This window comes from Bubalus kerabau, chromosome 13 (assembly GCF_029407905.1).
Source record: "Bubalus kerabau isolate K-KA32 ecotype Philippines breed swamp buffalo chromosome 13, PCC_UOA_SB_1v2, whole genome shotgun sequence".
NCBI classification, from domain to species: Eukaryota; Metazoa; Chordata; class Mammalia; order Artiodactyla; family Bovidae; genus Bubalus; species Bubalus kerabau.
The window spans coordinates 60,541,701-60,566,271 of NC_073636.1; the positions used below are offsets into that span (position 1 = coordinate 60,541,701).

At 49.7% G+C, this 24,571-nt stretch overlaps 2 protein-coding genes across 2 annotated transcripts; one reads left to right on the top strand and one right to left on the bottom strand.

Annotated features, from left to right (window-relative positions):
• Positions 1 to 224: 224 nt before the first annotated feature.
• On the bottom strand, positions 225 to 4,345 carry C13H20orf202 (chromosome 13 C20orf202 homolog). Its single transcript, XM_055543198.1, has 3 exons — positions 4,172 to 4,345; positions 3,450 to 3,632; positions 225 to 1,465 (listed from the first exon to the last, which is right to left on the bottom strand). Exons 2-3 carry the CDS (start codon positions 3,513 to 3,515, stop codon positions 1,232 to 1,234), a joined length of 300 nt encoding a protein of 99 aa, XP_055399173.1. The 5' UTR covers positions 3,516 to 3,632; positions 4,172 to 4,345; the 3' UTR covers positions 225 to 1,231.
• A 10,193-nt stretch (positions 4,346 to 14,538) lies between these two features.
• On the top strand, positions 14,539 to 24,239 carry TMEM74B (transmembrane protein 74B). The gene is made up of 3 exons (XM_055544666.1): positions 14,539 to 14,890; positions 18,736 to 19,478; positions 23,981 to 24,239. Exon 2 carries the CDS (start codon positions 18,777 to 18,779, stop codon positions 19,476 to 19,478), a length of 702 nt encoding a protein of 233 aa, XP_055400641.1. The 5' UTR covers positions 14,539 to 14,890; positions 18,736 to 18,776; the 3' UTR covers positions 23,981 to 24,239.
• Positions 24,240 to 24,571: the final 332 nt, after the last annotated feature.

The window sequence follows — 24,571 nt, forward strand, 5'->3', positions numbered from 1 at the left end:
TGCAATGGGTTTACTTTTTCAAAGCCATTAAAAACAATATCCTAACAACATGCCAGAAGATTTTCAAAAACAAAAAAAGCATGATGATAATTGGACCATCTTAACACCAGGACATTATTTTCACCTGTTCCATTTAAAAGCCTTTCTTATAGGCAAATATAATTTTTCAAAGTTATGACTCCATCCCATACAATTGAGGGTTCTGCCACATCATACATCTTGTTGCCTGCCAAACAGGGTTGGCGTTGCTAACCCTGAATGAGGGAAAAACAATTTTTTTTCTTGATTTCTCTTCTTTGTTTCTTTGACCATCTGGACCGTTTTGGTTGCAAATGAGGGAAACCCTACTCAAATCAGCTTAAGCAAAAACAAACTGGTGCCTGAGTTCATAGGTGATAGTGGTGGAATTTTCTGGTTTTTTGCTCTGGATAGACAACAGGAGTAACTCACAGAACTAGAGTCTGAAACCAGGGACTAAAGAGAGCCAGCACCCTTCTGGCCTGCCCGTCTCTTGAATGACCCTCTCTCTGCTTCTCTTTAATCAGCTTCTTTCTTTCCTACTCCAGGCAGGTCTCTGTCACCTCACAGTAATCCTGGCCACTGGCAGCCCCGGCTTTGCGACTTCAGAAGAACAAGTATCAAGAGGGTAATGCCAGAGAAGGTTTGTGATTGGCTCTGTGAAGTCACATGGGCCACCCACTGGGCCAATCACGTTGTTAGGATGATGAGGAACTGTAATTGGCCAAGCCTGGTCACATGCTGATCCCTGTGGCCAGGGTGGTTGAAGGGCCTGTTGCTTTCAGATAAAGGGAAATAAAAGGCCTGAAAACAACCATCAAGTCACTACATGGGGTTCTGTTTTTCACCATGGCAACACTGGATAAACACCCTGGTACACTGAGCTCTTTCTTTGTTTTAATAATCACCTTGTGAGAAATTCCCAAGAATGGGATTACAACCATGGTGCTGGCCGGAAGCCATATAACATGTTTCTGTTTCCCAAATGTATTCACATCTCTTAGCTTACTTGTGAAATACTGCTAAGTGACAGGAGAGGAGAGTGACACAGAGAAGCTGAGTGACAGTTCCAGGGACATAGAGTGAATGAGGGCAGGGGTAAATCCAGAGCCTGGACTTCCTGACTCCCATTCCAGTGCTCTCTTTCAACAGCATCACAGTCAAAGTTTAGACTGGTTGGGGGAGGGTTAAAGTCAAGGTCATCTCTGGCCTGTTAAGGGAGGGAACTTCGTCTGCTGTCTACCCCTTGAAGGAGATGGGCCAGGTGCCTGGAGGGAAACGGTTGGCGGCCCCTGCCTTCAGAGCCTGCTCGAGCTCTGATGGGGGAGGTCCCGCCACTTGACCTGGCATCCTCCCAGTGGACACTCTCTGCACGGAGCTCCTCCAGGACGCTGTGCAGGTGCCTCAGTGTAAGCAGGAGTCTCTGGTCTTGGTCCTGCATCTCAGTCTAGGACAGAGAAGAAGCATGTGAGGCAGCGGCCAGAGCACTGGACGTTTCCCAGAAAGACGTCTCCTTCACTGTCTAATCGGAGACAAGCCCACAGCCTCACAGAAGCCATGTTTTCACCGAAGCCTCCATTTCTTCATCTGCAAAGTGGAAAGCAAATTACCTGCTTTCCAAGGATCTCTCCCTTGTTTTAGATCCCAGCAGGACTTTGGGGGCTTTATGATTCCAGAACTGGAGGAAGAGCACCAGACTTGGGTCCATGGTAGTTGTTGGTGCTACTGATTTGTTCTCTCAGCTGCATAGGGTGACGGACATGCTTCCCTGATAGTCAATTGGGGCTCCTTGGCTGGGCTCCAGAGGGGAGTCCTTGTGGAGTCATGTAAATTCCAGTGATAGAGGTTAAAGCAGGCTTGACTGGGAACCTTACCAGTCAGGGACCAGTAAGTGGAGACTCAAAACTCACCTCTTGGCATCATGTGGAGGTGGGGGTGCATTTGGGTCTGGGAGGCCCCTCTACCTACAGGTCATTCCCCCTTCCCCCACCTGTTCTTCTTCCTCATGGGTAGGAGAGAAGTACTTTATCAAATGAAAATCAGCTCTTTGAGTTCAGATACTAAGCAGTCTTAACGTGGGGGCACAGTGTTTAGGGGAGCACAAGGAGGGAGCAGCACACAGCCTATAATAAGCTGTGGCTCGGCCACTGGAGTCCCCTGGACCCATGAGGATCCCTACTGGGCCAGCCCCTCCCACCAAGCTGGGACAGGGCTGGGTCCCAGCTGGTCTGTTGCCTGGCAACCCAGGCAGGTCATTTTTGGACAATCCTTCCTGTCCCTGCATCCCACCCTCCCCTGAGCCAGAAGTAGAAGCTCATGTTTTTTGTTTTTGTTTTTTTAGTTTTTTAAGTTGTTGAATTGATCAGTCTATTTTTAACCGCCCTCTTCTTCCTCTTCAGGATGATAAGTTCTCCCAGGGTTGAAACTGGCGTATTGAGATACAAACCTTGGGCGCCCTTTGGGGTTCCCCCAAACCACCTCCTTCTCTCTCTTGGCTAGTGTCCCGACATACTATGGAGGCATCCTTTTATTTTTGGACTTGGAAGAAACATCACAAGGAGAGATGTAAGACCTGGCTTCCTGAGCAGTTACTGAGGAACCAGGTAACACTGTTCATAAGCTCAGGAGAATTAGTGCCCCATAGTGTGGACATCTACAGACAGGAAATGGGAGGCAGGAGTGAGTGGGGTGGATAAACTTCTCTCGGGCAGGGTGCAGCTCCTCCTCCAGGCAGAGAGTCCCACAGTGAGGAGAACCAGCTACCAAGAGGGCTGCTGGCCTCTTTAGGGCTTCTTTGTAAGTGGCATCCAGTTGGGTAACACAAGGCATCTGCTGGAATAGTACTGGCCTTTGCCCCCGCACCTCTTCCCCTCACTCTCACCCCTCTGGGCTTGCACCTCCAAATAAGCAGGAATACCCTAGTGTTTGTGCAAGTGTCTGCTTTCTAGAAGGCCCAGGCTAAGACAGCTCTGGTACACCATTTCCAGCTGGGCCAGGACTTTAAGAGCCAGGGTAGATGTGCCAAGCAAGCACAAAGTGAATTATACCATCCTCTCACCAAATTCTCACAATAACCCTTGTGATGTTAGTACTATTGTCATCCCCCTTTTACAATAAGGAGACTGAAGTTCAAAGCTATTTGCTAGAGGTCACAAGCCACAGAGCTGGGCACATACCAGACTCAGTGTAATTCTAAAACCAGTCTGGCAAGCGCTGCACCCAGAGCCTCCTATGTAGGCCACGACCTACTTATCCCAGCACCTGGGGTGGCAACTGTGCACAGTGTGGCTGATCCCAGATGGGAGCCTGTGGGGCCTGCACCCCAGCCTGCAGCTCTGCCCCAGCCTAGGGGGCCCCTAGGAGGTAGGAACCAGGGGACCTCGGAAGATGTGGGGTGAAGGTGTAAGGTAAAGAGAAATACAAAGCCTTACCAGCTCCTTTCTCAGCCACTCCAGGGTCTGCCCCAGACTCAAGGTTGGCTCTTCTTTTGTTTTCATCTCAGCTCCTCAGGAGAAACCTTGATGCCGAACTGCTCTGCTTATGGACCTGAGGGACCTTAGACTTGGACAGTCCGGCTCCCTTCTTTGGGCCAGGATCGGGGTCTGGCTAAGTCACTGAGGATGGAGTTAATGAGAGCAGGAAGTGGCTCACGTTGAAAAATGTAGTTTTTTTTTTTTTTTTAAAGGGCTTCAGTACTTTGAATAGAGCAAGGAGGGAGGAAGGAGGAGGGAGATCATTGAGCTACGGGTGTCTCAGTGCCTGTGGGCTCCAGAATCCAAATCTGATGCCCACAGGATCACAGAAGCTTTAAATGACAAAATTAATAATTATTGTGGAAATAGGTGTCCATACTTTTTGGTCACATTGTTTTCTGAGGGCCTGTTTTGTTCTAAATTATACATATATGTGTATATATACACACACATACATACATATATAGATGAATAAAATCTCATTTGGGGGGATACCACATCTGTGTCCCCAGTCACCTTCCTCCCTCCCTTACCCATCTGTTGAGTCCATAGATAAGGGAAATGCTCATTTTCCAGAAGAAAGAAAGTCCCCTTTCTTCTGGATGCCCACGCACCCCATTTCTAGCAAATGAGATCAAAACAGAAATTTGCTGTTAGACATCTAGGAAAATGTTACCTACCTGATAAGGAAAAATGTCAGTGGTGCTCCTCCTTTACTCTGACTTTCTTCTACTTCCTTCTGCCTTGAATGTGGATGCGATGCCTGGAGCTACTGTAACCATCTTGCAACCCTTAGATAAAGGCTCAAAAAACTGTAGAGGCACTGAAATCACTCAGTCACAGAATCACCAGTAGCATCGGCCTGTTTTATGAGACAAGAACTCCAATTTTTAATTGGGCAAACACAGTCCTAATGGACACCTGTGAAGTGGGTGTTCTTTAATTTTCCTTTTCAACATATACTTATGAGTGCCTTCTGCTGCTGCTGCAGCTTGGTTGCTTCAGTCATGTCTGACTGTGCAACCCCATGAGCTGCAGCCTGCCAGACTGCTCTGTCCATGGGATTCTCTAGGCAAGAGTACTAGAGTGGGTTGCATTCCCTTCTCCAGGGGATCTTCCTCACTCAGGGACTGAACCCAGGTCTCCTGCATTGCAGGCTAGTTCTTTACTGCTGAGCCACCAGGGAAGCCCTATTGAATGCCTACTGTGTGCCAAATTCTGCTGTAGGCAGATAGAGAAACAGAGCCCAAAATCAGAGAGAAAAAGGCTGTTCTTTCCTGGAGCTGACATGCTAATCGATGGAAACAACCAAGATCAAGTTAATATTATGATGCCAATGAATAGGATCTATTCTCACACAGGCTTTAATTTTATTCTATCCACTTGAACTAGGAACTCCAAACTAAGAATTAACATAGTGATCACAGATAAGAAGCTGAGGTGACCAGAAAAACAAACTCAACCCATTTGGGAGGGACTTTCCTTCAACCTGGGCTACACAAGCTGTTCATAGATAGAGCCCCACTGAAAATGAATGCATAGCCCCAGATTACAAACACACAAGGAAATCATCCACCATAAGTGAGAGTCAGCAGACACCTTCAATAGCAGTATTAGACCTCACTTCCCCAAGAACTTCAGATGAGATAACAAAACAGTATTTTGAAAAGAATTAAAACCATACAAAAGAATTTAAAGACCTAAGAAAAAAGACACTATTTAAGAAGGGGTATTTTTTAAAAAACCTAAATAGAATTAATAGAAGTAAAAATTATAAGTTAAAGAAAAATCATGTTTATTTAAGTGTAGTTCCAAAAGATAGGGTGGGGGTACAGGACATAGGGAGGCAGACTGAGACTCAGTAGGAGGAAAGGGTTGCTAAGAATTCTTCCAAGAAGTGGGCACTCGGTCAGTGGCACGTGAAAGCATAGCCCAGACAATCAAGGCAGCTGGAAAGGGGCTCCCCTGGCTCTGCGATGAGACCTGAAGCATCCTTCCAAGTGTGACACTGGGCAGGGAAGGGGGCCAGGCCACTGTACAGAAAACCAGGACACCTGGGTTCTAAAGCCCGGTTCTATCAAATTTTCTATGTGAGCTTGAGCCTCATAGTTTCCATTTTAAGCATAAGGAGGCTCAAAATAGTTACAAAAATGAGTTGTAAGAAACATCACATTTCTCATACCCTGCAGTTTGCAGCTTGAGATGCATTCTGACTGCCACACACAGAGAAAATTTTATGGGTAATTTTTCCTAGTTGAGCTGTTACTCTTTAGAACCCAAGAGGATACAAGAAACTCTTGTTTGCCACATTCACACCTCTTCTGAACACAGAGGCCGGAAATGATTGCTTCCAGGCAGGTCACCAGGCTTTTTGGCGCTGGACCCTGTAAGTATGGGACAGCTGCCTGGATTAGAAATGGGTATCCCAAACCAAGGTATTTACCTGCAGACTGGACAGGAGGGAGATCCTTGGCTCATGGGTGATGGTGTAAAAGCAGTCATGTTCTGGGTGGTGACCACATGATCCAATCAGGCCTTCTCTCAGAGAATTTGAATTTGATACAGTTAGAGGGGTTGGGTTGTCTCACAAGAATATTATGTAACAAAACTCTCCAAAACTCCATACCTTGAAACCTTGTTTATTTTTGCTCTTGAGTTTGTGGTGTGGCTGGGGTGGTCTACACCGGGATTCAGATCTGCAGATCTGAGCCTGTGCCCTGGGTCCCTTGTCCTATTCCTGGAATCATCAGGCTACTGGGGGCAAATTCTTCTCTTGGCAATGGCAGAGGATAAGAGAGCAGGTGGAATCGTGTGAGGCCTCTGAAGACTTAGGCTCTGAAAATCATACTGTCACTTTTGCCATGTAAGCAAAAGCTCCAGATTAAGAGTATATTCCACCTATGAGATTGTGCCACATGTGTGGTAGAGTTAGGGAGGAATGAGGAAGTGGGGCTGGGATTCTCTTCTAGAAGGAAGTTAGTTCAGAAGAGGGGCCACAGGCCCCAAGGAGCCCAATAAGGTGGCTGCAGCAGGAGACCAGAGAGGACTAAAGAGACTTGAAGGGCAATTGAAGACCACCAACGTTTATTGATCTCTGACTCCAGACCAAACATCGTGGTGAGCCCTTGACAACACAACCCCATTTCATCCTCAAAACCTTATGACTGCCATTTCCAAACTGACTGCAAGGGCACCCAGAGGCACTGCAGAAAGCTCAGAGACACTGCAAAATATTTTTAAAATTTTAGGGAAGCACAGTAATATCTGTTGGATACTGGACAAACTACTATTATTAAGTTGTATGAACCTAATATAACAAACAACCATTAGACATTTCTTTGGGCTTGGGGCACTGTGCAAAAATTACAGAGATGTGAATGATACCGTGAGCTGAGAACATTTGGGAATCTCAAGGCAATGGCACCCCACTCCAGTACTCTTGCCTGGAAAAATCCATGGATGGAGGACCCTGGTAGGCTGCAGTCCATGGGGTCGCTAAGAGTTGCACACGACTGAGCGACTTCACTTTCACTTTTCACTTTCATGCATTGGAGAAGGAAATGGCAACCCACTCCAGTATTCTTGCCTGGAGAATCCCAGGGATGGGGGAGCCTGGTGGGCTGCCGTCTCTGGGGCCGCACAGAGTTGGACACGACTGAAGTGACTTAGCAGCAGCAGCAGCAGCAGCCTACGAGGTAGGTACCCTTGTTATCTGCATTTTATAGTTGATTAGAAAGTGAAAGTGAAAGCGAAGTCGCTCAGTCGTGTGTTATCTGCATTTTATAGTTGATTAAGAACCTATTATTAACCCTGTTTTACAGGTGAGGAAACTAAAGCTCAAAGAGGCATAGATTTTCCTAGGGTTACTCTGGCAAGTAGGCAACAGGGTTAGAATTAGCACGTATTCTCCTTGATCTGCGTGGGAGGGTCTTGCCTGTTGTGTTGCAGGGGTGGAGAGTCAATGGGGGCTCGGGTTAGGCGTCTGCTTCTGTGCTGGGCAGCCCAGCGGGCTCTCTGCCCAACACAGGAGTGGTGCTGATAGGAGTGCTTGGCAGTTAGAGCCTCTAATGCTCAGTCCTTGACTTCTAGTGCCAACACCAAATTACCCTGGGAAGCCATGTCTTGTGGTTAACTTGTTTTGATGTACTTTCATTTATTTTTAATCCCCCTCTCACATTCCTGGCTCAGAAAACATCTTATTTCATAGGCTTGGAAAGGCTTGGCACGTGGGGAGAAAGGGATGTGGAGCCAGGAGGCCTAGAAAGGAAAGAACTTCAACTCTTCAATGAGGAAAAATGTCCTCACCAGTTATCAAAGCCAGAATGGCCATCCACACATCATCCATTGGCAGCTGGTAACATGGCTTCCATGTGCCAGACCCTGCCCTGTACGCCAGGAGCACAGCAGTGAGTAAGAAAGACCTCACATCTGACCTCACAGGGCTCATGATCCAGCTAGCAAGAGAGTTCATTAGTGATCAAGTGGTTCAAAAGTCATACCTCATACCATAAGCCTGTCATAGATATGTGAATGAATGAATATAAAAATGTGCAGATGAAGAAACCACGGCTCAGATGGAGATATGAGTTACCCAAGCGAGTCAGCAGCTAGGGCAAAATTGCAAGTTGTTCCTCTATATCCTTTCACACATGGCAGAAGACTATTCCTAGACTCCCTTGCAGGGAAGTGTGGTCAGATGATTAACTCCTGGTCAGTAGGATATGAATGGAAATGATGTGTGCAATTTCTGGGCTGTGCCCTGTACAGGAGGGAGGAGGGTTCCTGCCCCTCCCCCATTCCTCCTTCTGCTAACTGGAATGTAGTCGCAAGGCCTGGAGGTGGAGCAGCCATCTTGGACCATCAGGTGGAGGATGGAGAGTCTCTAGTGACTGTGAAGCCACTGTGTCAGCCTTAACCGCCGTGAATACTTTTAAATGAAAGAGAAATGAGCTCTGTTTTTTTACAGGCATTATCATTTTGGGTCTCCTTATTATAGGAGTCGGAGAAGGCAATGGCACCCCACTCCAGTACTCTTGCCTGGAGAATCCCATGGGTGGATTATAGGAGTCAAACCAATATCCTGAAAATACAGCAGCAGAGCTAGTGAGAGAAAGCAGGTTCCTTGATTTTCCCTACTCAGGTCCTTCCTGTATATTTTATTCTCTTCCAAGTGTTTTCTTGTTCATGACCTGATCTGCTCCTCACAACAGCTCTGTGAGGTCCATAGCAGGGAGAGGATTTCTGTGATGCTGGCTAGGAAGACAGGGAACCCAAGATTGAAGAGTAGTAGCTGAGACACATGGGCAGAGTTATGTCCATCTCTTCGATGGGGCCAGTGGGCTCAGTGATGTCACTGAACTCTGCTTCTATGTCTGACTCCTAATCTAAGGCCCTATCAACCCTTGAGGTGGTCCCTCATTTATCCTGGGCACCTTAGCCCTCATCCCTACTTTGTGAAATACAAATGAAGTAGAAGTTTAGCAGAGAGAAGCTTCCACATTGTGAGAGCCCTTAAACCCACCTTTCCTGCCATGCAAGCACATGCCATTACAGCGGCCACAGGAGCACAGGGATGGAGGACCAGTTGACTTGGGGAGTCCCGACACCATCTCTTCTTCTGTGTTGTTCATCACCTTCCAGCAGGCCTTCCCTTCAAGCCAGACAGCAAGGCTGGTAATCGAAGCATTTGTCTTATGCCTGTGCCCTTATCTGTGTACTCATGGGTCCTGAACACGCACCCTGCACCTCTTGAGTCCTGTAGCAAACGCTGCCAGGGCCCCGCCATATCCCCCTGATATTCCTCTTCTCCATATGTGCCCAGGGCTTCCGACTGCAAAGCACATCTGACTCTCTGCTTAAGGAACATGCTTGCCTTGGGCAGAGGACAGTGCCGGCAAATAGCTGTTGTAGATAAATATCTCGCCTCCCTTGGCTCCCGGGTGGAACAAGACTCAGTCCAGCAGGACTGAGTCCCCAGCGTCAGCAGCAGCCATGTGCTCATCAGTGTTCCGGCAGTACATTGGAAGCCTTCCCTTCCATGTCTAACTTGCCTACTCCTCTACTGTGCTTCCTGGACCACCTCCCAGATAGACCACTTGCCCTAAAATTCTTATCTTGGGTTTGCTTCTGGGGGAACGCAATCTACGACAGGTCCCATCCATGTGTGCCCTGTACACGAGTCCTGGGTAACTCTCCTGTGCGTGAGCATCCTGTATAGAATATATGAATATCCTAGCCCTCCTGCCCTGTACACAGGCCCCCTGTGTACATGTATCCTACACACACCTGTCACGTGCCCAGGTACCCAGGTCACAGCTCTGTGTCCACTTATGTCAGGGAAACAAGGCATTTGATCCTGACGAGGTGGTGGAGACTGAGAAAGCAGAGTGGAATGGTGGGAAAAGTGTAATTTATTGGCCCCAACTAGCTTTGAGTGTGACTCTGAGGCAAGCTGCCCAATTGGTTTGAACCCCAATTCCCTCCTCCAGTGGATGAGTAGGAGGTAAAACTGAAAGTGATGGGGAGAATAGGCATGCAGTCTGTCAGCCTCGGGACTTCGAGGTCCTCAAATCCATCTGGAAGTCAGAGGCCCTTGGCTCTGGTTGTACTTCTATTAATACTATCCCTCAGGGTGGCCACAGAACACTCTCTTCTGTCTTTGGCACTCAATTTTCTTAGACATAAAAAGGGGGATTAGGATTCCCCTGGCTCTTTAGCAATTAGGACTCGGTGCTTTCACCGTGGTGTCCTGGGTTCAACCCCTGGACAGGGAACTAAGATCCTGCAAACCATGAGGTGCAACCAGGAAAAAAAAAATGGGGGGAGCGGTCAGGGGGAATAGCAACAGCTCAGGAATTTTGCACATGCTTTGAAAATTATGACAGAACTCAGAACTGTGGTTATCAGCACTGAGTCGGGGTCTGGATTTGAACCCCAGAAACATCGTAAACTGGTTGTGTGACCTTGGGCAAGTTATTAATCATTCTTGCCTCCACTTCCTCATCTTAAAATAGAGAAAATAATAGCACCAGTGATCCATGCCTCTCAGTATTCAGACACTTATGTAGACCTCCCCACCCTTGTCTCTGGGCTGGCCTGTGAGCTTCCCTAAAGCAACAGAATGCAGCAGAAGTGACATTGTGCCAATTTCTATGATTAACATCATATAATAGTATGATAAGTTTGTTACAATTAATGAACTGATATTGATCTATTATTATTAGCTAAAGTCCATATTTTATTCGGATTTCCTTAGTATTTGCCTAATGCTCTTTTTTTCTGTTCCAGGATCTCATCCAGGACACCATATTATGTATAGTCATCATACCTCTTTAAGGCTCCTCTAGGCTGTGACAGCTTCTCAGGACACTCTGTTTTTGATGACCTTGACAGTTTTGAGGCCAGGTACTTTGTAAAATGTCCCTCAGTTGGGATTTGTCGGATGTTTATCTCATGGTTAGACGGGGGTTATGGGTTTGGGGAGAGAGATCACAGAAGTAAATTGCCACTCTCATCACATCATATCCAGGATACCTACGATCAACATAATTTGACTGCCGAGGCTGACCTTGTTCTTGGCCAAGGTAATCAGATTTGTCAGTTTCTCCTTTTCAAAGTTATTCTCCACCCCCACTTCCACTTTGCACTCTCGGAAAGTCACTCTGCTCAGCCCACGTTTAAGGATTGGGGAGTTCCGCACAGATAATAGAGAACAAACTAGTGGTTACCAGGAGGCGGAGGGGCGATACAGGAGCAGGGGACTGGGAGATACAAACTTTTGTGTGTAAGATAGGCTACAAGGATGTACTGCACAAACTGAGGGAATTTAGTCAATATTTCTTAATAACTATAAATGGAAAGTAATGTTTACAAATTTTATTAAAAAAATCTCTACACAGAATTCTTAAAAAAAGAATTGGGAGTTATATTGCTCTTCCTTGAGGATGGAGTATTTGGAATTCTTCATCAGAGATTTATCTTTTCCCCCATTTTTGCATTTATCATATTTTAGGTTACAGTTCAATATTACTTTATTTATTTTTGATCAGATTTTTCCAAGTTTGGCTATTAGGAGCTCTTTCAGTCAACTCCTATGTCTTTTGACATACCCCCATCATTTTGTGTGTGTGTGTTTTTGGTTCCTTCTTTATTTTATGGCACTATTAGATGCTCCAGGCTTGTCTTGTATGTTTTCGGCTCCAGTCCTAGCATCAACCATTTTTCCCTGGTTCCTTTCATTGGAGAGTGGTATTAGAAACCAAGATCTGGGCAGTAGATGTGCTTATTACTATGCAATATCATGCAGCCAGGTCCTCTTAGCTGACAGAGAAAGGAAATACAGTGTATACTAACTTGTGTGTATACACAATTACAGTTGTATATAAAATGTATCATAAGTATGTAATCATCTGTATCAATATTATGCTAAACATGAATTTATACTAATATCTCCAACTCAAATCCATTACCACATGGATCATTGGAGGCTCCTCCTCGGGGTCATATTTTATCATTGCAATGTTGCCAGGTAACATAGTGACATATGTTTATCTGTTTCCAAGGAAACAGATCTAGACAGTTAACCAAAGGTCAAATTCTCACACAGAAGAGGAAAAGTTTTTGTTAACCCTTTATTCACATTGATCAATGACTCCCTACTGCTTTGGGGACAAAGAACCAACTGTTTGGCTTACAAGTATTTGCAGTGACCTGGCTTACTGATAGTCTAGCCTCATCTCCCATGTTCCTTATTGAGCCCTGCAGGGCAACCATCCTGTCTTCCATAAAGCCTCACACTCACCACACTCCCTTCTATGCCAGAGCCTTTGCCCATGCCAGTCCCTCTGCTGGGCCTCGCTTCCTTGCTGTCTTTTACCTGGCTGCCTCCTACTCATCTTTCCAGTCTCAGCTCAGGCCTCAATTCTGCAGGAGAACCTGGAGCCATCCTGTCTCCCAAACAAGGTCAGCTCCTTGCTGAAAGCTTGCAGGGTACCTTTGCTTTGTGGCAATGTTACCTTTGCTTATCCTTTCCTCCCACTAGAATACGAACTTCTAGAAGGTAGGATGGGGATGGAGTCGTCTTGATTAATCAGTACATAATAGGAGCTCAATAAATGCTCATTTTCTACATTCTTTATTCGTTAAACATTTATCAAAAGCCCCCTTTGTGTTGGCTCCTTTTCTAGCATCTGAGGATATAGCAAGAGGGAATAAGGCAAAGTCTCTGCCTCCTAACATTTATATTTTAGTGGTGATGAAAATAAAGAAAGAAATAAGCAAATGTCAGAAGCTGATAAATGCTGTGGAGAAAAATTCAGAATTAAGGTGTAAAGGGTGCTGGGGTACTGCTAGTCTTAAAAAGATGCCATGGGAAGGTGTCTCTGAGAAGGTGACATTTGAGCAAAGATGTGAAGGATATGAGGGCACATTCTGGGGGGGTCTCAGGAAGAAGAGTGTCCCAGGCAGAAGGAACAGCAAAGGCAAAGGCTGAGGAAGAGAACTGTGAGAACTTTATAGGGAGTACTTCTTCTGGTCCCATTACCCTTCAGTTCAGTTTACTTCAGTCGCTGAGTCATGCTTGATTCTTTGCGACCCCATGGACTGCAGCACACCAGGCTTCCCTGTCCATCACCAACTTCCGGAGCTTGCTCAAATTCATGTCCATTGAGTCGGACATGGTGGGATGTTTTATAGGGAACATTTCATCTAATCCCATTACCCTTACTGAGTCCATTACACAGATGAGGAAATAGCTCCAAGAGGGGCCCCCTCACACAAAGGTGGTGGAGCTGGGATTCCCTTGGGAGTCTGGTGCCACAGACAGCTCTCTTCTGAAGTCTCCCAACAAACGGCCTTTTCTGGTGGCTCAGATGGTAAAGAATCTGCCTGCAATGCAGGAGACCCAGGTTCAATCCCTGGGTCAGGAAGATCCCCTGGAGAAGGGAATAGCAACCACTCAGGTATTCTTGCCTGGAAAATCCCAAAGCTACCGTCCTTGGGGTCGCAAACAGTCGGATTTGACTGAGCAACTAAACAACAACAACAATAGGCCAGGCCTCTGGAAGGCAGGAAGGGCCTGAAACCCTCCCACTCCTCCCAGCACTGGAAGTCCTGCCCAGGTCTCCATCACCCTAGCCTCAAAGGCCTGGGCACCTGGCTTCTGGGGCCGCCTCTGCTGTCCTACTCATCAAGGATGGCATAGGCCTTTGGAACAGGACAGGTCCGGCTCTAACATGACGCGGCTGAGGACTCAGGACCGTGCCTCTACTTCCGGACGGTTTGCCTCTGCGGACCACTCCAAAGCTCCTGGAGTCTGCATTTTCATGATCCCATTGGCAGAGGCGAACACTGAGGCTCAGAGAGGTGGGAGGATTCCACCTTGAGGCCACCAGAGTGAGCTGCTCACAGAGACTTCCAGTAAGCTGGTGATCTTCAGCTCCAGCTCCTCTCTGGGCTTGGCCTGGGCTCCCAAAGAGGGAGTGTCTCCTTAACTTTAGTGCACTAGGCATTTCACTTAATTGAAGTGAAGTGAAATTTAATTCACCTTAGTCTGAGCCCCAGAAGGAAAGAAACGGTGAAATGTGTCCCACCCCACCTGTCCACCCACCTGTCCACCCACTGCCACGCTGGGCTCTGGGAGCGTCGGTGTGGGGCTCTGGGAGCGTCGGTGTGGGGCCCTGGCCTCCAGGACCTGCCAGTCTGAGGAAGGAGGCTGACACTCAGTGAAAACCACAGCTCCCAGAGATAAGGACAATAATGCAGGCCAAGAAAACACAGCTGGAAGGGCCCATGGGGCGAGGGAGCCTGTGGGGTTTTCCGGTGGGCTTCCCAGGGGAGGGGGCACTAAAGGGGTTGGTTCATCAGAGGCTTTCTTTCCGCCTTCAGGTGGCGCCCTCGAGTCACGGAGCCGCACGCGCCGGAGAAGAGCATCCCGCCCTAAGGACCTCGGAGAGGACCCCGAGTCCCTCCAGCGGGTTGCGTGTGTGGGAGGGGCTGAGAAGCGGAGTAAGCGTGGGGACCCGGAGCAGTAGGGGCTCCTCAGACGAGGGGCGAGGCCAGCGGCCGAGGGAGGGGTCTTCTTCAGCACCCACCCCGCGCCCCGCCCCTGAGCCCGGGCCGGCTGGAGGCTTCGGTTCTGGGTACCCAGGTGCTGGGGAACCAGACCTGCCCCAAGGGGAAGCGGAGAAGGATGGAGCCGCGTCCCCCCAGCCTCGCCCCAGTCTGTTACCCGCCTCTCAGTGCCTCCCGGAGCTGACTCCCGGCGCCCTCGCCGGCCGCGGGCGGAGCTCGAGCCGCGGCGCTCGGCGATCCCCGGCTCCCGCCCCTTCCCCGTGCCTCCCTCCCCGGAGCCTCCCTGGCGGTCCCAGCCGCCGCCGTACGGCCCCGCGCGGCGCGAGCAGGTACGTGCGCCTCGGCCGCGGCTCCGGGCCGGGCCCGGCTGGGAAGGGGGCGGGAGCCGAGGAGGAGAAGAGGAGGCGGAGGCCGGGCCCGCTCTCCCCCTGGGCTGCGCCGCAGCACCAACACCGGCTGCTGGAAGAAGGCGGGCGGGCGCCCGGGGACGACGCGTCCTCCCCGTTGCCCGGAGGCGGCTCGGCGCCCTCGCCTCCCGCGTGGGGAGGTGGGGAGGTGAGGAGGAAGGCTAGGCACAGGTAGGCACGCCAAGAGGGAACTGCTGCGGGCAACGGGAGGCCGAGGACCCGAGGCGGAGAGGGGCGGCCGAGGAGAGCTAGCCTGACCTCGCGGCCGGGCCGAAGGACACGCGGCGAGGGAACCTGGGCGCACGCGGGTCCTCGCAGATCCCGGCCTCCCTGGGCCGCCTGGCCGCCTGGCTCCCGGCGCCGCTCGGCCCGGTCCGGCCTGGCCCGGCCCAACAGCGTTTGTGGTCAAGGGCAGGAGCAGGGGGGTGTGAGCTGCGGGGTGGCGGGCGCGTGGGTGCAGCGGGCAGCCGGGGTGCTGGAGCTTTCTGCTTGGAACTTTGGGTATCACAGCGTGGACGTATCTGAGCGCCCGAGGCTTTGTGTACAACTCGTGCGTGTGTCTGTAGACTGGGTTTTGTGAAGCTTACCCACGCCCGCTGTGCGTCTGTTTTCCCCGCGTGTTAGTGCACGCCACTGCGCGAGGTGCTGGACTTGGGCGGATCTTGGTGGATCTTAGCAGTCCTGAGAGTAGTAAACTCTGTGTGTGTGTGTGTGTGTGTGACCAACTCTCTCATTTCTTGGGGCGTGCGTATGTGTGCGACCAGCTCTGTCCTTTCTTGGGGCGTGGATACCAATGTGGTGTATGGATCTCTGGTTGTATTGTGTGGGTTCCAGTGTCTGTGGATGCTGCATATGGAAAAGGCCCCTGGGGGTCTGAGTGTGGGACCAAGGTGTACCTTTCAGGTCCTGTTGGACTGCAAATGACATTGGAGTGTAACTGGTACAGCTGTGGGGTGTGAGCAGTGGACAACCAGCATCATTGTCAGCTTGTCTGTTTCTGCTTATGTTTTGAGCAATTGGGCATGCCCTTGTAACTCCTAGGTATATCTGAACCTGTGTGTCAGAGACATAGCAACTCTGTGTAAGAAGGAATCTTCTTTTCCTCCACCCTCTTCCTAACTCTGCTGGCAGCCTAAGGAAAAAGTTTTGGCTTCCTGCCAGGTGAAAGAGCCCTGCTCCAAGAATCTGAGTATCCTGGGTTTCTTCTGGGATATGGAGGCATCAATGTGCTGGTCTGGGAAGAGGGTTCCTGGGCCCTTCCAGGGGCTGAGTTCTAGAGAAGATGCTGAAGACCTGGGTAGGGGACCACTTCTGGACACCAACTGGGCAGGAGTGGTCACTGCCAGTCCCTGTTACTGGCTTGGCACTCAGGAAAATGCATTTGGTGCCAAAGGTAAAAAAAAAAGAAAAGCCAATGAACACACCTCTCCTCTTGGTTTACTGGAAAGTGGGAGCAGTTTGGCCAGAGCCTGTCCGGGAATAGGACTCCCCATCCTGTTGTGTGGGAAGGATTGTCTGCCTGAGCAGGTTGTGAAACCATTCCTGAGGATTGGCTGTGTTCCAAGCCTTGTGCAGGGGGCTGTGGACCCAAACGTATCCCTGACCTCAAGCTGCTCATGGTTGCTGTTCAACAGTGGCATAAAGTAGAGAGTCTACAAGTGTGGCCTAGAAGACCAGGGAAGGACGGCCAGATGATGCCACTGGCATGCGAGTGTGTGGGTTTTTAGGCTTTTAGGTGATAACAGTTCTTGGGGAATGTGTGTTCAGCTCCTGACCCCCACATATATGCCATGGGATCTTGGCTACATTTTGTAAAACGGAGATAGTAACACCTGCTCATGGGGCTCGTGAGGGTTATGCAAGATACTCCCGAGAGAAGTGTCCACACCAGGGCCCACTAGAGAGTGTAGGTGCTCAGTAAACATTTTTAAAATTGGAATTCAGGCAGAAGGGATGTGGTGATCGAGATGGGTTGTAAGTGGAAACAGGCTTTGTACTCAGATGAAAGGCCCTGTGTGTGCTAAGAGGAGGTGTCTGATGCAAGTCCATGTTGGATGGAAGATCAGAAAGATTGAAAAACGTGCCTTCCCGTAGAGGCTCTTTGAATTTCATTCATTCATTCATTTCAATCATTTTCACTCTGTTCATTTGCTCATATCCTCTCTCTTTCCCACATACACACACATTGAAGCAGGGAGCTTTGGAGAATAAACTCAGGCACAGGGAAGCAGAGAAAGGTCTAGAATCCTGTGTATGTGTGTGTAGACACCCTTGGGCATGTAAGGTACTCTGCATCTGGGGGTCTCTGTGCTGTGTGCGGACTTGGGTCTGGGATGTCTGTACCCACAGGGTGTGGGTGTGCCTGGGGACATGGTGGTCAGGAGTTCTACATGCCAGGGGGGCCTGCTGGGGGCTCACCAGAGCTGCTTGAGGGAGACTTCATTATCAGCTCCCGCTGTGTGGCTGTGAGGGAAAGGGGGCTAGGGGCATCAGGTTCATCCATTTTGCAAGAGAAGCCAGGCATCTAAGGTTTAAAGTGTAGAATCTTTTGCTTTTTATATATTGGCAACTGCTTCACCAAAAAAAAAAAAAAAAAAAAAAAAGAACAGACCAGAAACATGAAAAAGCAAAACTCCTGTGAGCCAAATATGGCCCATGGGCTGTAAGCTGGTATCCTTTGGTGCATGTGCTGTCTGTCTGTGTGGGCAGGCGCTCAGGTACTTGGGTGGGGTGTCTGTTCTTTGAGCAGAGAGCCCCCCCTTCCCTGTCCTTTCCCAGCTGCCTTTCTGTCACCCTCATCCAGGTCCTCCCATCTTCTATTTATATAAAGGCATTTGGCCTTGACCTCAGTCATGGCTCTCAAATATGCTCTTCCTTCCTCTTTGCCCTCTCAGCCTCTATGCTTCCCCTGACTATACTGGGTTCCTCTCTGGACCCCTGGCCTCCACTGTCCTCCTTCCCATCCTGACTGTCCTCCATGCAGCAGCCAGAGAGAGCTTTCCAAAACCCAGGGGGATATTAACCCTCCCAGCCCCAACACCTTGCCTTCCTGGCTCTTTGGCTTGGTTTTCAGAGAATTTAGAAAGCTAGTCCCAGCTGACCTCCAAGGCAACCCCTCTTCCTCTCCAAAATGCCCTTGTCCTGTCTTGCTGCTGGGGGATTTCCCACTTATCCTCTGAGATTTGGCTCAAATGCTACTAACTCCTAGAAGCTACCCTAACTTTCTCCTCTTTGTTCTTACAACCACCTTCCTCTCCCCTTCCCCTGCCCCCAGATACCCTCATTTCATCACAACAGTGTCCATTAATTGAATTGGTGGGCCTTACATACCTTATTTTATGAAACAAAATCCTCAAATCAACCCTATGAGGGAAGCATTATGCTTATTCCCACTTAGCAGATCATAAAATTGAGTCTGGAAAGATCACTGCACTTGCCCAAGCTCAAGTGGTGATGCTGGGATTAGAACCTGATATCTACCCTATTTAAATTCCCTCCATCATAATAATAGCTCATTGGCAGCACTTACTGAGAATTTACTATTCTGAGGACTTTATGTGGATGATCTCAATCCTCACATCAGCCCTTTTAAGTAGGAAGTAGTACTATTGCTGTCATTCAATAAATAGGGAAGCTGAGGCCCAGAGAGGACACAGGCATTGCCCAAAACCCACATGCCTAGTAGCAGGCCTTGTGTGATGTCTGGCGCCAGCAGGCTGTCAGTAGTAGAGGTTTGCTAAATTCCACTTTTCTGTTTTCTCTTCTAGCTACCAAGGGGCCAAGGGATGAGCTGGGGTCCGCCTTCCCAATGGCATCTCCCCCTGGTCTGGAACTGAAGACACTGAGCAATGGTCCCCAGGCCCCAAGGAGACCTGCATCTCTGGGTCCAGCAGCCCCACCCAGGGAGGGTGTGGAGAATGCCTGCTTCTCTTCAGAGGAGCATGAGACCCATTTCCAGGACCCTGGGGATACCAGACTAGGCCGCTCCCCCAGCCCTCCTGGGGGCCTTGGCCCCTCACGGCCCCGACCCCAGAGAGACGACGCATCCCTGCATTCAGAAGAGGGGCCAGGCCTGGAGCCCGTGAGCCGCCCTGTGGATTATGGCTTCGTCTCTGCTCTGGTTTTCCTGGTGAGCGGGATACTCCTGGTGGTGACTGCGTACGCCATCCCCCGCGAGGCTCGCGTCAACCCGGACACGGTGTCGGCACGGGAGATGGAACGGCTGGAGATGTACTATGCACGCCTGGGCTCGCACCTGGACAAATGCATCATCGCAGGCTTGGGGCTGCTCACGGTGGGCGGCATGCTCTTGTCCGTGCTGCTGATGGTCTCCCTGTGCAAGGGCGAACTGTACCGCCGGCCCACCTTCGTCCCAGGCAGGGGCTCCAGGAAGACCTACGGCTCTATCAACCTGCGCATGAGACAGCTCCATGGGGACGGGGGCCAGGCCCTGGTGGAGAACGAAGTTGTCCAGGTCTCAGAGACCAGCCATGCTCTCCAGGGGTCTTAAGTAAGAGCCCACTCTTTCTGGCTGCTTCAGCTTCGGAGTGACCAGGCCCCCAAGGCTGGGGTTTTGGACCGAGCTCCACCGAGGGCCCTGTGGAAGGAGTCGTGGGTGCAGGAAGGGGAGCTTGGGGCCTGGTCCAGGCTTCGCTTAGGAGAGCGGCCCCTCCATCTGTTTTGTAGCTTGAGGTTTTGCATAAGGTTTTGTTTGAAGGATGGCTTCTGCTGCTAAATATACAAAAGTCTGGAAACCGCTGCCCTTGGAGGATGAGGTTTCTTGGCATTTCTGTGGATTGAGAGCTGTTTGAAAGGCTGCCCATCCTGTTCCCCGTGCCTTGGGGAATTCCGGGATCTCTGCTGTCCTCATCAGCCACCTATGGGTGTTGGGTGACCTTGGAAGGACCCCTTGCAGCCCTGACCATTGAAGGTGGGAGGTGGCTTCATGATGAGGGGAGAAGTCATCCCTGGGATGACCTCTCCTCTCCAGGCCTCAGTCCCCCTGACTGTGGTGTGAGACGGGTGGCCCTTCCAGTTCTGCCCTAGGAATTCCCGTATGGAACAGGAGCCCGGTATCTGCATGTGGCCAGTCCTTCAGGGGAGGAGAGTGTCAGCAGGTGCTGACCATTCTCCATGCCATTTTCTGACCAGCGTTGCCAATACTTACACAGCCAGCATCTCCCACAGTCCTGCTAAAGGAGCCCTTAAGTCCTCAGGTTAGGCTGGGCTAAATACAGTTTGTGACAGCCTGGTTTTGGTCTTGGGATCGAATTACCTGCAGTGACTAGCAGAAGTTTTACAGTCATGTGCGCAGTTTTCACTAACTCCCTGGACAAGGGGCAGGGGGTCTTTCAAATAAGAAAGGGTGAGGGCTTTGCTATATTTCTGTGGACACAGTGTGGGCCTTCATGACCGCCCCTTCCCCAGTAGTATGTCTCTTAGGCATAACCTTATTCTGGGAACAGGAAAGAAACTTTTTTTTTTAATGTTGAATTTGTAACCTTCCTTTCCCAACCCCCCTAAGCAGTAAAGTGCAGCCCCAATTTATTTGGGGAAGAAATCAGGCACACATTCTGGTGGCCTGGAAATTCTGGCCACATTGATCACCGTTTGTTCTGTTTCTCTTAGTCAAGTGTTTTCTAGGCTCCATCCAGACTCTCTTTAAACTACTGACAAGGAAAGGAAGTGGGTCCTAGTGGGTAAGGAGATAAAGGTGTTTGAGGACTGGGGGAGGGCATTATCCATTCTGAAAGGCTCTAGAGGGCTTTGAGAATATATGCCTTCTAGGTCACTGGTTTGAAGACTCTAATGGGGTCATTTCAGTGAGCCCCCAAACCCCTGCAGGTTCTGTGTACTCCGTCTCAGTTGGCAATGTGGGCCACTGATCCTGATTCTTGGGGGTGGGAGAGTGGGGTGGGCATGAGGCTAGAGCAGCCCTGACTATCTGTAACCTGAGCCCTCAGTCCGGTGAGTTGAACATCTGGACGGTGTAACATTATCGCTTCTATGATGGATCAAATATCTGCTTCTGCTGGCAGGATTTTCCAGGAGCAGGGGGCTGAGGGAGGGCTAGAGAGGACAAAGGCTATGCATCTTGGCCTGTCAGATTCTGTTTCTGCTGTTGAAGAGGTGTAGTTTGAAAAGGACAAAGCCTCGAGATAGTGAAAGATTCACAAGTCAAAGCTCCAAGTGAGGAGTGGATGCACGAAGTGACAGGAGCCACTCTAGGTAGAAGAACTGAACATCCCAAATGATGGGCTCAGGCCTTTCAAATCTATAATGATAATAAAAAAATATCAATCCAAGCTAAATAGATTATTGTGACAGTGGGGGACTCTTTTGGAGACTAAACCTGTTGAGTGGATGCATCCAGGACCATCAATTCCTATCAGTTTAATGCCGTGAATTGTGTTTAGAGGGTGAATCTGTTAGAAGGTTAAATTCCAGGAACCTCAGGTTTTCTCTAAACCAGAGAAGCCTGCTTTGCATCCTAATGTACTCTTGAGAAAAATGTGTAAAATGGATGGAGGCAGTCATTTCTTTGTCGATGAGTTAAGAAAACTTAGGTGATGCCAAAAACATTTCCCCAAGATTGCAGCTGAGATGGCCCAGCCAGTAGATCAAAAACACGGTCAGGAGGGAGCAGGACGTAGGATGCTGAGAACTCTCTTTGGAGGTTTTTTTTGGGTGTAGCTGTGAAGTGGCCCCAGGGGACCCTATGGTGGCTGGAAGGTGCCCACCTGTAGGAACTGCATCTCCTACTTGAGAAGCTACTAGGGTCCCCAAACCTTGCTTTTCCTGGTATATGAGAACAGATACTGATTTTGGAGTCAGTAAAACCTGGGCATCAGGGTCTGCCATTTCCTGGCTGTGTGACCTTGAGCAAGGTATTGTTTCTAAGTATCCTGAGTATTGTCTTTGTGAAGTGGGAGGAATGAAAGTTCATCCTCAGCCTCCTTTCAGAGAGAGGGAGGCTGGGAAAAATCAGAGATAAGCTGCAGGCCTGAGTGTATGAGGTTGTCTCCATGATCACTCTCCTTCCTCACCCTGGTTGGAGATGACTGGATTAGGCCTAAAACTTCAGAGTCAACCCTTCTGACTTTCTTCTCTCACCTCCCACCCTACCGATCAGCAGATCTCATTGGTTCCATCTGTGGAATCTGACTCCTCAGTCACAACTGCCCAGTCCAGGTTGCTCATTTGAGTCCTAATTCCTCTCCTGCCCACCCTCCACCTCAGCTCTTGTTCCACTCTGCACCCAGGAGGATCCTTTTTGTTCAATCTCTCAGTTGTGTCTGACTTTTTGCGACCCCATGGACTGCAGTACTCCAGGCTTCCCTGTCCTTCCCCATCTCCTGGAGTTTGCTCAGACTCATGTCTGTTGAGTCGGTGATGCCATCCAACCATCTCATCCTCTGTCATCCCCTGTCCTCCTGCCTTCAATCTTTCCTAGCATCAGGGTCTTTTCCATTGACTTGGCTCTTTGCATCAGGTGGCCAGAGTATTGGAACTTCAGCTTCAGCGTCAGTCCTTCCAGTGAATATTCAGGGTTGATTTCCTTTAGGATTGACTGGTTTGATCTACTTTGAGGGTCCTATTCAAAGGTTAGTTAGGTCAGGTTGCTCCTGCTCCAAACTGTCATACGGCTCCTCTTACTCTCGGCAGAAGCTACCATTCTCACCAGTCAAGTGTGCATTGACAAGGCCTCTCACTTGTGCAAACTCCTTCCAAGGCCCTAAATCACACTTATTTATAATTCTCATTTTTCCAAAAAGGATGACTCCCTAAATTTCATAGGCTTCAGGTCTATCCCTCATGGTGGCCTATGAAAACGCTACACAGTCTGGCCCCTGTGCTGCTCTGACTTTCTGTCCCATCCTAGCCTCTGCTCACTCCATTGCAGCTAGGCTCACTCCCTGCAGGCACATGCCCACCTCAGGGCCTTTGCACTTGCTGCTCCTTCTGCCTGGAAGGCAACCCTTCCCTGTGGGCCTTTGAGTGAATCCTCCCACCTCTCTGGTGCTCCAGAGAGAGACTGGAAACATTCCCAACCAATCTCCACCTTCTCTGGGGACTGAGGGGATCAGGAAACACATAAGAGGGCTTTCTAAAGTTAAGACAGTGGTGCTGAGTTTAGAGAGTTTTGGAGGGGCAAGAGGAGGGAAAGCAAAGGAGGCATTATGAAGCCACAGGAGGCAGGTTCTGTCTAAAGGATCTGTCTTGGAGGAAAGGGGAGCATCACTAGCACTGACAGAGTCAAGGAGATGCCCTCAGGTTGGGTCTGTTGGTTTCTTCCAAAAGACTGGGCTCCTCCTGATATCCCTGAGGAGATGAGTTTCAGCTAAGGGAAGGAGAAGCATGTTGAGATCTTGCCTGGGTTGGAATGGTAGGGAGCTCCTTGTCAGTGGAGGTATGTTAGCATTTACTGGTCAGGTGTTGGGTGTCTTCAGGGAGAAACATAGTGGAATTTGGGTAGGATTTAGTCTCGAGGCTTCCAACCAACCCCCTCTCCTTGGAAGAGAACCTGTGCCCCAGTGGCCAGAGCCTGGCTAAAGACAGTAGCAATGTTGGTCTTGCTGTATCCTCTTTTCTTTGGTCCCAACACCCTCTCCCCCAGATCAACCCTCTTCCTGGGTTGGGTTGTCCTGGAGCAGATGGGCAGGCCCAAGAGATATGTATGGTACAGAGGGTAGCAGGATTACTGCCTTCCTTCTCCCAGGGGACCAAGCACTTCTGAGCTTTCTCCCTACTCCAGTCTTAGAGAGACTGGGGGGAGAAGCCCTTATGGAGGGAGTTCACTGAGGACCATCCATCACGTAAAGTATAAGGGCACTGGCTCTGGAGTCTGAGTGCCTGGATGCTTGTGTGCATGTGTGCTCAGTCGCTCAGCCTTGTCCAACTCTTGGTGACCCGATGATCTGTAGCCAGGCAAGAATACTGGAGTGGGTTTCCATTTCCTGCTCCAGGAGATCTTCCTGACCCAGGGCTCGAACCATGTCTCCTGCATTGCAGGTGGATTCTTTTACTGCTGAGCCACCGGGGAAGCCTGCCTGGATGCTGAGCCGATGCCTAATACCCCTGAGCCACAGTTTCCTCTTCTGTTAAATGGAAGCACCTTCCCCATAAGGCATGGTAAGCAGTAAATGAGATACCCATAAAGCACTGAGCATAGAGCCTGGCACTTTGTAATTCACTCAATAATGTTTGTTCATTTGCTTGTTCATTCACACCTAATCTGTATTCTTCCCTGGGGGAGGTCCTATGGGCACACGTGGGCCCTGCCCTTGAGCTGGTCACAGATTGTCTGGAGAAACAGGACAGTGCACAGGGAGCTGTGTATGTCTGGCCAGGGGTGGAGAGTGTTGGCACAGAGGAGGGATCTGATTAAGTTGAGATCAAGTCAACTTAATCTCCTGGGTCTGGGGAAGGTTAGTGAGTGGAAGGATCTTCTGGCAGGAAAGCTGGCCCCAGGGGAGCAGGGAGGACAGGGGAAGAAGGTGCCTGCCATGCCAACCTCTTCCTGGGTGGCAGACATCTGAGCCAATAATGACTTAGGGTAAAGGGTACTCAGGAAAGGCCATCTCTCTCCCTTTCCTGGTTCTT